Raw genomic sequence first — 12,447 nt, 5'->3', positions numbered from 1 at the left:
ATTTTTAATGAAAATAATACTCAAATATTTTAACCCTAGAATGACACACTTCTATAATTCAACTTAATCTGACACTCTGGGGTGTGATACACCCCAACATATGAATTGGTATAAAATATAAGTGATATAACCTGCATTGCTTATAATGCATTTTAAAATAACTAAGTGGTCTAGGTAACAAAATTAAATCATTTCGAAATGGGTTATGTACATATGTATTTCCAAAAATCACATATTGTAAAATTTTACGAGCCAACTAGCTAAAAAATGAATAAAAATTAATTGTTGTTCCTGAATAAAAAAAATAATTTGTATGGCTCTTAAATACAGATAAATACGAAGTAAATGAATCATAAAACGAGGTGGAAAAGTCATTTTTTAAATTAAAAATGAATAAAATACATAGTGGGGGTCCCGAAGGGACCTCTTTCACACACTGCACTGTAAACATATTGCCGCCCTGTGTTCATTGCAAATAGCTCTCTTACATTGCAGACATGTCAATTTCGTCTTCCTGTCCTTTCCCCTTTCACAAAAAGAACACCTTACTTGTTTCTCCAAGATCGTATATTTATTTATTTGCGCATCTATTCCTAAAATGTCATCAATACCTAGGCGCAGTGACCGACGAAGTGCCTCTGCCTGTAGCCTCCTCTTTAGGCAGGGTTCCATAAGTGAATATCCCAGACCATAAAGGAAGTCTTTGCATTTCATTTTATTTTCCCACTTTACCAGAGTAAACAATATCATACTGTTCACCCCGACATGATCCAACATTCCAAAAAAAAAAAAAACGGAGTGGCCACCTCCTTGTTTTTCTGGCCGTTGAGTACCCCTTACACATTTGGTCAAAAGTATAGTTCATCCTTTATTTAAATTATAATCATGTATGACTTGTGGTTTACCAGATTCTTCAATGACTGCATCATCTTGCATTGTTGGTTGGGTGCCATTTTGTCATTAGCCTTCCTCTCTTGTCTATTTAATTTATCATCAAATCTCAAGCAGTATGAGAGGAAGCTGAACCAATTCATGTTTATGGTGTGTCGAAATAAACGATGGTCCCTTTTTGTAGAGAAAAGCTCCTCTAATGAGAGTTTACCGGATTTATTATTTACTTATACTAAGGACACTCTGGGGTGTGAGATACCCCAAGACTAGTTCAAATCACAATAAATAGCAAAACAAGACTGACACATGTCAGCAGATAATCAGAATCAATTATGTTATGAATGACAGTTATTTACATGGCGGGGTTTAGCAAAAGAGCTACACATGTATGAATTATTCAAAATTTAAAAAGTGCTGGGGTATGTGACACCCCAGTGTGTCGTTCTAGGGTTAATTATATGTCTTTAATGATTAGATTGATTTCATTATTCAGTTAATTTCTAATAGATTGATTTATTTGATCAAACCTTCAATATACATGAATTTCATAATTATTAGGTTTATTACAAAAATTATTATAAAAATGCTCTTCTGACTTCAAATTTTTATTATTTTAAAAATATCACCAGCAAAAAAAAAAATTTAAAAAGAATAAGAATTGTATAATTTTTTTCTTGTTAAAATATTATTTAAATTGTTAAAATTCTGTCATCTAAATGTTTTTTTTACTTTTAAATATTTAACTTCATGGCTATATGATTCCAAGAATAGTTAGAAATATTTTATTATATAAGAATTCTAATTCTCATTAAGCGAATATAAATCTCATTAAAATTAAAATTCTTATTTTTAACAACAATGGTCACGATTTATGATTTTTTTCATAATTGTAAGAATTCTTTTGTCAACTGAACTGTTATTTGTTTTGTGAACTGATTGATATGCTCAAATAATTATAATAATTTAAAGTCTTTTTTATTATCTCTTTGTTACACTTTTAGGTTAAATAATAAGAGTTGATTATCTTTTGAAGTTGCAGTGCCTTTTAGAAAACTTTATCTTAAAATAGCACTAATTCAATTATTTATATTTATAATTCAAATTTACGGACTGCTAATATTACATAAAATTGATCAAGTAAATGTTATTTGTCAATATAATAATGCATTAAAATAATAGTCAATACATGTAATAGCCATATATTTCAAATAAATTATTTATTAATCATAAATAATTCTTAATTTAAAAGTGATATAAATTCAAAACATACACATTACACAATAATAATATTTTCTTTCTATTATTGAAATAAACTAATTTGTGTACTTTTATGGTTCACAGCAACCATTAACACTTATTACTATAGATATCGAATACCATACAATAAATATATCTGAAATCGATAAAAACAAATATTTAACTTTATTATTTTTTTTCAGTACCTACTTTTGTCTCCTTCCTGCGTGAGATCGACTCTCCTTCCGATATCACCGAATACGTACGTATGTATCTTGGAGACTCTAAAGAGGCATCTGATTTCGCTCGTCAGTTTGTAGAGAAGCGAGGAATGTCAGGAGGTGGCGGCCGTTTGAACTCGAGCTCTGGTCTTCACAGCTCTCAGGACGATAGAGACTTCCAGCAGGTCAAGGTAAACAGATACACATTGTGGTAGTCAACGACAGCGGCCATCATACTATTTATATGTTCTCCACTGTTATATATATATACATATATAAATATATTTAAAATAAAACGTTGAAACGAAAATCTAAAATTTGTATAGGGAGTTGATTACTCCAAAAAAAAAAAAAAAATTAACAGTAAATAAAATTAAAAAAAGGAAGAGAATATTATATTATATTATATAATTTTGTTGAAATGTAATTATCAACTAACTATTATGGCACTGAGGATAATCGAATCAGGTTTCGGTACCTATAAGTATTTAATCTGAACGATTCATTTGTACAAGTTCAATACGAAAACTGAGAATTATAACTGATCATTTTGTGGTAAAGTTTCTCAAAGATTAGTGAGCATTATTTGATAATTTGTTTTTTATTTTATAGCTTTATTTTCAATAAACGATATGTCGTTTAAATGTTGACTCGGAGATTGTTCTAATTAACTTAAGTATTGTTTAATTTTGGTTGTTTGTTACGGATATTTTTGTTTATATCGCTCAGTCATTATATTTATTGTGATAAGATTAAGTATTGATATTAAAATTTAGACGTATTTTAATATATATTTGTTCAAATACTGCCATTAGATAGTATTTTATTTTTAGTTATTATTTCGTCAAGTAAAAACTGTTGATACTTAATACTCTTAATTAAATAATTCTAGTTGAAATTTTACTCCCTTTGTTTTATTTAAATGTTTATTTTGTTTTTATTCTAAAATTTCTTTTATGTAGCAGAGTTTTATTTATTCAATAATTTAAATTCAATTTGCTATTCCCTAAAAAAAAAAATAAAATAAAAAAAACAGGGAATAAGACTATTAATGTGATACTAGTAATTTAAGTGAACCTTGATAATTTGCTGAAATTAGAAATTCTGAAGTGGTGGGTGAGAAAAAAAAAAAAATCTTCCTTTAGATTCTGAATAGAAAATCTATTTGCAATATTTATTTATTCTAAAAGTAAAAATATATCACAAATATTGATTAGTAAAAGCGTTCAAAGTTTTGGCTAAAACGCCATCTTCTGGAACAAGAATTTTAATTATAAATTAGAATACAACTTATGGACTCGAATTTCCAAGGAAGAGAATGTTATAAAAGGTTTATCAAGATAGCTGTGGCTGCTATTCCATAGCCCTCTAAATCAAAATCCCCTGCCTCATATTCTGTCCTGCCAGTATTATTTATTGATTATAAATAAATATAATCAACAAATAATGAGCTATGGATATGATTATAAAACTATATCAATTATAATAGTGGCAAGGAAGAATATTAGGCAGAGGATATTGATTTAGAGGGCTGAGGAATAACAGCCACAGCTATCTTGATAAACCTTTTGTAACTTATAACATAAGTTATACTATAATGTGTAATTCAAATATTTGTTCCTGAAGATGGTGTTTTAACTGCTGAAACATTGAATATTATTGTTAATTAATATGGGTAAAATATTTCTGCCTTTAGAATTTAAATTAAAAATTTAGTTGTACTTTAAATTAATGTCATATACTGATAAATATTCCTTAATAATTTATTCAATTGTCAAATTATTTATTAAAAGATAAAATGAAATTAATGGACAGCGGTCACTCTGCTATATGATAATGAATTTATAAAGTGTATTGTTAAGTCGTTTTGTTCTGTTTGCTCAATTTTATTTATTTATTTATTTAAAAACAAAACAACAAAAACAAACACGAAAAACTTAGTTATAAGAAAGAGTGAATAGTGGAGAGACTGAATAACAATAGATAAAATTCAATGGTGTATAAATTTGATTTACATTAATATTTGTGAAACTCCATCAAGATTTGGATTGCTTAAGAACTTAGTAACTATTAAACAGATAAACTTTTGTTTAAAACTGGTTATATTTAAATTTGATATTTTGTTTATTTTATCAATGTACACATCTATGTTCGTGAAAATTTTGCTTTTATTTAACTTAAAACTCTATTTTATCGATATAGTTTCACTGTTGAGAATATGGTTTATAAACTTTTTAGGATTGTTATTAGGTCTAAAAAATAAATATCAAAGAGTGCGGGCAAAGTTCCGTAGTATTAAAGTTACTTCTTATGCATAGATACTCCAATTCTTAAAATATTTTTTATACTATAATTTAGTATTTTTTACCAGTCAGTGAAATTGATGAATTGAGGGTAGTTTGATTATTTTGAGACTGTCGTATTAATTTAAGCATGATGTCATATTAATTACCAAGAGCCTGATCCATTCATCCTTAGTGCCAAAATTGTTTTTTGCTTTAGGGATATGGTTCATTATTTATTTATTTATTATTATTTTATTTATTTGCAATTAATCATATCCCAACAAGCAGAGGATTTCTAAAAAGGAAAGGAAGCTGTTAGATAGAAAATAATGTTAACAAAGAGTGGATTGTTTAAAAAACCCTGCGTTCCTTAACAGTTTTTGAACTATGCATTTAATTTAAAGCAATACGTAACACTGTGCCCTTTTTAGGAAAACCTTTTTGTACCTGTGATTTGTGATGGAAAATTAAAAAATGGGAGGAAAAAGTCATAAGAAAATGAAAAATTGCATTGCTGTTATCAAAGTATGCAATTTCATATTTTCTTTTTTCACAAGCAAATATAATTTGTTAATTGGAACGTTTGATGGTTATGAAGTTGTACTCTCTCTCTGAAATATCATGTTATCAGGAAAAAGTCTTTGATCATACTCACCTTTAAGGCTGATAGATCTTGAGCAATAATTTCAATTTTAAATTTCTTTATATCTTAATTGTGTACCCTCATTAAAAAAATAAATAAATAAAATAATAGTTTTGTTACTTTTTACAAAGAGACAACAGTTTTTATAGGAACTTGCTGTAAACACTACATGGGTTGAAAATAATTCATGGGAATCGGTTCAATGACAAGTTTGTCTTTGTCTTATATATAACCGATGCGAATCAGAATTTTTTATTATTGTATTTAGATTCAAATTCATTTTTGAATTTGATATCTAGCGTCCACAAGTTGAGACTGAATGATTACTTAATAAAAATTCACATTTATGAAATAAATGTGTGTAAAAAAAACAAAACAAGTTAGAACAAATACAATCTTCCCCCAAAAATATTGTCAGTACGAAATCTTAAAACAAAATATCAAGGGGGTTGTTGCATTTGTCTGCATTTTCCTCAGCTGTACAAAATGTTTTTGAAAGTTTTGTCACTTAAATGATACTCTCAGATCAGGTTGATTACTAGATTGGTATGAGAATAAAATTTAATTTTGTTTTATGTTTTGTTCATTTTGCTCATAAATTATAGTTTACCACATGTCCACTCTGTATATAAAGATGTTATAATCATGAAGGATGTCATTGATATAATAAATTTATCTAGAAGCTGAACTTATCTTCAATTGCGTAATGTGTCAGTAAAAAGACAAATAATGCTCATAAAGAGTTAATTTTATAGTTTCAATCTGGCGTAAATTTGTGGTCAGTTCTAAGTAAGTTGGTTGTGACAGATCCTCTGTTTCGTAACATATTCTTTAACTAAATACTAATTATAGAACATGGATTGTTTTTTATCTGTTACTTTTTTTTATATCTCTGCCTGTGGGGGAAAAAAAAATTAGATAACTACTAAAATAATGGGGTTTATAAAGTGTTTATTGATAACACTGCAAAAATTATTTTAAAAATTTTAGTTTGAACTAGAGCAATGATCTCTATCAAAGGAGGGGGGGGGGGTTAATTTTTCTTGCTTTTACTGTTACTCTCTTTGCTAGGAGAACAACTAGAGGTTAAGTTGTCTGATCTTCAGTTTATTAATACGCTAAACATATTTGTCTTAACCTAACCTCTAACCTCTGTGCTCATGGATAAGTGTATTTTATTTATATTTATATACAGAGGCTGTTAAAATTATGGTATTATTTTTTTCATGGCCTATTCTCATGCCAATCCAACTTAGCGGGATTGCTCAAATGTGGAAGAAGATTAGAGAGAAAAAAGTTAATAAAAATAAGTTAATATAATTTAAAACAGATGGTTGTGATATTAGTAGCAAATAAGAAACAAAATAACTAAAAAATAAAAAAAAAAATAAGAAAGAAAATGTTTGAAAATGCTTTCTATTGTGATGTATATATTGTGAATTTAATGTATATTGTAGAATTTCGTGAGTGAGGGAATGAAGTGTATATTAATGATTGTTAATTGTAATAGTACATGAGTTTTATATATATACATATATATCATATCTGAAGGGGGGCTCTTTCAGTTATTTATTTTTATTTTTCATAATTTGTATAAAAAAAAGCTAATTGCGTAATTTTTTTTATATCTAATATTACAGTTTTTCTTAAAACCCGCCCCTCATCTTCCTATTCCTCCTCCACAAAATTGTAAAATAAAAATTAAAAACTGTGTTACTTTTTTTTAATTACACTAACACATTTAAAAAAAAAGTTTGTATAAATTGATTCAAGTCCCGAAGGGCCCCCTTTCACATATAGTACTTTAACACACAAATTATTTAACATTCCTTTTTTTTTTTTTTTTTTCTCTCGCAAAATTCCTTCACTTAACGATAGTAATTACGTTTAGGGTGTTAATTATTAAATCTCTCCATAAACAATTTCAGTCTCTCTTTTCTCTATCCTATCTATTTTGTTATTTTGTTTTTTATATTTTCTTTTTTTTTTTTTTTTAAATCTTTGTACACTTAAAAGTGGTAATTATATTGTTGATAGATTAATAGTTTTACTTTTTGTGAATCATTTAGAAAGTAGCCTTAGTTACCCTTTCAAAAAAAAAAAATTATCAAAGCAAATTGAATTAATCAATAAATGAATTGTTTGATTGCTCGGTATCTGTTGTAAAGTGGTCAAAGTGAGACAAAGCGTTTGACTTAAATGACCTTGGCAGGCTGTTAGGGTTTGACCCTCTCTCATTGGTCGGGAAGTCAAATGGTTTATCACTCTTTGCTACTTATTGAATCACATCTTAACAGGTTTCTGAAATCTTATGTTATCAGTAGAATTAAAAGACATGTTAATCAACTTGATGAAAAAGGAGGTTAAAAAGAAAGAAATAAAGATTTTTAAAAATTGAAAAAATTTTTGTTTATTTTATTATTTGAGATAATACATTTGTTGTTGTAACATTCAAGGCATTATAATGTTTTTTATTTAATAATGGTTACTTTAACAACAGAAATGTGTGTTATTTTTTTTTGTCTTATAAAATTTTTTGAAATATTAAAAAAAAAAAGAAATCAAAGAAAATAAGAAAACAAAATAACAACACTAACTCTGTTTATTTATTAACTAAATCCTCTCATTGAATCGTCCAAACTGTCCTAACTCCTATCTGATTATCTATCCCTACAAAGGGGCGGGTTTTTTTTTTTTTTTTTTTTTTTTTTTTTTTTTTTTTTTTTACTTTCTATACAACTCGAGGATTACTTTATAGGTTGATTATTATCGATTTTTTTTTTTATTGTTTTGTTCAAAGTAACATTGACTTTTTTAAAAAAAAAATTATAAAATTATTATAAAGAAATAGTTTGAAGAAAATAAAATTGTATTCGTTGATTAAGGAGGACAGAACAAATATTCTTGATGAATTTTTTGGTTAACGAACAGATCAATCTCGTAATTCCGACCTATTCTCTGTGTGAGATATAAATATAATTCTTATTATTTTTTGTTTTTATTGTCTCATTATTAGAAGGCTTATGAACTTTCAACTGTAAAAGCTCCTCGGTAATTTTTTTTTTTTTTTTTATTTACCGACAAATTTATGTATCGACAGTTCATTTCACTATTATGAACTAAATTAATTGGAGTAAGAAAACAAATTTTATTTTGTAAAATATTGAAAGGTTTTTTATAAAAAGGAACATGAGGAATATATTAGAGTGTTATTAAGTTTAGCATCAGAGGTTGTTTCAAGGTAAGTGAATGATATATATATATATGTATATATTTTTGAAAATTACTGACAGATACATTTTTGAAAGTAATATTGGAAAAAATCAGTATTTTGTTTAGTTTTAGTAGAATTATAAATTATGCTTGTATACATTTTCTTTCTTTTTTTTTCTTTATTATAATTTTTTTTTCTACTTAGTGGTTTATTTCAATGTTCTGTTAAGTTTGAAGAGCAACTTACAGAATGTTGCAAAGGAGTTGTATAAAAAAGTGCAATTGACAGAGGCACTCAGTGAGGTTGATGTAGGCTTTAATGATGTATGTACTTCTAGAACCTGAATTATTTTGAAATAGATTTTAATAAAAAATTGTTACTAATTCATTATATTTTAATTAATTTACAAGTTCGATCTGGTATGCAGTATTTTTATTTGTTTGGCTCCAGAAATTTGAAAATACAGTGTAACCTGTGTAGGATTTTTTAAAAGTTGAAGAGGCTTTTCATTTAGCCAATTTTCCAAAAAGGCATGTTTAAAATCAGTTATCTTATTTGTAGAGAGGTCGAAACGTACCGTTTTTCATTTATAAAGGTGAAAATTTCAACAAAAAAATGCATATTTATGTTTTTATAAGAATGTACTTTTTTGTAAACAATAAAAAACTTAAGGCTAAGAAAAATCTGTTAGGTGTGTATTTGTGAGCTACTAGCTTTAAGGGGTTTATTGATGGTATAACTGATAAAATGTGCCAGGATTATTAATATTTGATATCAAACTATTTATATAAGTTTTCTAATGCTTTTTCTGCATCACATTTTTACACTCTTTCTAAAGTTTCTTAACTACTTTCTTCTTCTATTTCCAAAGAGCAATCAGAGACAATGTCATCATCAGAGAGATTCAGATACTCCTGTCAGGTTGAATCCAATTATTTCGAAGAAATTAGCAATGGTGGTTTGTTTTGCTTACAGATAACCAAGCTTTATGACATTTTGTGTACTTTTATTTACTTTTTTATAATTCAAATGTTTGACCTGCCCAAACCTGATAAATTGTCTTATTTATACAGGCTATTGAGCAAATAAGTCTCAGTTATCAAGGTAAACATAAAAGAAAAAAATCAAATCTTAATTACAAAGGTTTAATAATTCTCAATAACAAAGGTATTTCTATGCAAAAGTGTCGGGACCTTATTGTAATTAATAATAGGTAGTAGACGTTTCCCACACATCCAGGGCTAACTTTACCAGGTTACACTGTGTTTGAATAAATTGCTTTTGTGAAAGACGTTTTTGTTGTTGAACTTATTTATTATGTATCTTTAGTTTTATCATCATTCTATATTAATCCTGCATATATATTTTTCCTCAATTTTGGATCCAGCTTCCTAAAGATCATGTAATTAGTAACTAAAATGATTAGTTTGATATGTTTAATTGTAGGATGATATTATTTTATAGGTCATCAGTTACTAGTTATGCAAACTTATTTTCCAACCTACGAGTCAGAAATTGTTTAGAATGCATCAATCTCTTGCTTTCCTGTATTAGTTAGCAGTAACACTAAAATATGATGTTACATCAAGAATCACACACTTCGGTCAATAGCTGAAAAGACAATTACAGATTGGAACAATAGATCATTGTGCAAGAATTTAGCCTTTTTGTGAAAAAGGCATATTTTCTGTTGTTGCTGTATGACTAGAAGTTGATAAAAGTATAAGATTGATATCAGTTACTCCCAACACTAACTTAAAATTATATTAGGAATGGAACATCTTGGTCGGATGGTATTTGGTAAGTGTGATGAGAAATATTAGTAATTTTCCTAGGAAAAACTTGTCACTGTCCGAACCCATCTACCAGTAAAGACGGATTTTTTCTTGTTTATGAAACATTTTTTTAAAGAATAATTTTCTTCTTTTAACAAATTATTCTTCGATACTGATTAAAATTAAAGGTAAAAATATCACATTAGTACCAGTAACTTCCAACACTAACTTAAATTTATGATAGGAACAAAACATCTTTGTGGATGGTATTTGATATGGCAAGAAGTATCAGTTACTCATGAGGAACAGAAACAACTTGTCACTGTCAGAATCTTTTTTTACTATTAATGTTTATATTTTATTTTCAATTGCGACAGATTTTTTTTTTAGTATTGATTTTGTCTTGATCTAAGTCCACAAATTATTTTTTTTTAATAAATAATTATTTATATTTCTTTAAAAAAAAATTCTCATACTGATTGAAGTTTAAGTTAATAGTATTGAATTGATATCAGTTACTCCCAACACTAAGTTAAATTTAAAATTGGAACGGAATATCTTGGTGGGATAATATTTGAAAAAAGTGATGAGAAGTATCAGTTACTTATGAGGAACAGGAAGAACCTGTCACTGCCAAAACCCTTACAATGAATGACTATATATTTTAACATCAATAATGATGGATTTTTGTTTGAAATTATTTTATCTTGATGTTAAATTTTTAAAATAATTTTTTTTTTGTTTTATTTTATTCAAATTACTCTTTGATACTGATTGGGTAGTTTAAATTTTCATCTTTGTAAGAGAAACAGCTATCAATTATATTTCTGAAGAAAAACCTAATGTTTAAAAAAGTTTATTCATTGCAAATTAGTTACCACTTATAGCGAATCATCAACAACAATCTAATATTTTAGTTTACACTGCTGTGCATGGGTTAGCGACATTTTGAATTCTCTTGTTGTTCAAGTCTCAATTGTCATAATAATTTTTCTGTTATCCCATAATCTAGTTTAGCATTTTATGTTTGCATTTCGCATTTTTTTTTTAATGAATTAAGTCGTAGTAAATTTTAAAAATTTGAGTGCTTCGTTTACTGGTATAAAGTTCTTTTTTTCATTAATAATTGTTTTAGAGCTAAAGTTTCTTGGTTAATGAATTGTATTCTGGTTGAAATTTGTCTCATCTCCTTCCTGTTACTTAAATTTAATGGTTAAGTTTTTATTACGATGCCTCCTTTAAATTTCAGCCAATTCACTTTTTGTAACATTATAAAAATAATTTATATCTTCTGTAAGATAAGAAACATATTTAAGAAGTTCAAATACTTTTTTTTTTTTTTTCTAATTTTCATTTCTTGTTCTAGAAGTACATATTGACTATTTAAAAGCAAACAATTTTGAATGCAATATTTACGTTGAGTTTTTTTTAAGATATAGCTTTTTAGATAGAATGTCCTAAAAATTCTTATAGGGTAAAAGTAAGAAGACAAAGAAGGGAAGGATGCAGAAGGTGGATACCCGAATGCTCGGCTTCAGCACAACGGCTGCCCCGGATAGGATCAATATCGGAGATCGGGAGTACCCTGAATAGCCTCTTCAAGTCATCGCCTGTCTCCTCTCTTGTTTTTAAACTTTCTCCTCTCTCGCTCGTTCGCTCTCATGCAAATTGTAAATAACATTTCAGATTTGTATAAGTTATTATATATAAATATTATATATAAATATAAATATATATAAACATGAATATATATTTATGACGTGATACTCCTGATTTTAGTGGGTATCCTATGTTACAAAATATAAAGATTGATATATTGATAGATTTATTATTTTATCCCATTCCTTTTCCTGAAGTGTTATAAATAGTTAAACAATATTTCAGTTCTTCCTTATCTGCGATATCAATATATACTATTTTCTTTTCCATATATATACCCATATAATAGTGGGAAAGGTGCTGTCTCAAGGAAGGATTAAAATAAGGAATACAATATTTATTCCCCTTCTTTGCTGTAAAAAAAAGGAAATATTTTTCAGCAAACAGCAGCTGCAAAAAAATTGATAAAATTAAATGACAAAACAGATAGTAATAACCCGTATTCTAAAGGCTCTTAACACCTTGAAATATAAAATAACTTGTTAAATGATGTTTATATACTTTTTTTTCTATTAACCCCAAT

At 27.2% G+C, this 12,447-nt stretch overlaps 1 protein-coding gene across 8 annotated transcripts in view; it reads left to right on the top strand.

The window, feature by feature from the left end:
- The window catches only part of Gyf (GIGYF family protein Gyf), a 79,437-nt gene extending 67,352 nt beyond the window's left edge, over positions 1–12,085 (top strand). For all 8 annotated transcript variants that reach the window (XM_067047228.1, XM_067047230.1, XM_014433414.3 and 5 more), the window contains 2 exons: positions 2,331–2,539; positions 11,739–12,085. In XM_067047228.1, coding sequence (XP_066903329.1) covers positions 2,331–2,539; positions 11,739–11,858 — 329 coding nt within the window. In that variant the 3' untranslated portion in view covers positions 11,859–12,085. The remainder of the gene's footprint in view (positions 1–2,330; positions 2,540–11,738) is intronic.
- Positions 12,086–12,447: the final 362 nt, after the last annotated feature.

This window comes from Halyomorpha halys, unplaced genomic scaffold (assembly GCF_000696795.3).
Source record: "Halyomorpha halys isolate HHAL.00 unplaced genomic scaffold, Hhal_1.1 Scaffold1205.1, whole genome shotgun sequence".
In the NCBI taxonomy this organism is placed as follows: domain Eukaryota; kingdom Metazoa; phylum Arthropoda; class Insecta; order Hemiptera; family Pentatomidae; genus Halyomorpha; species Halyomorpha halys.
The sequence above is the reverse complement of the archived record's forward strand: the minus strand, read 5'-3'. Positions and strand labels throughout refer to the sequence as shown.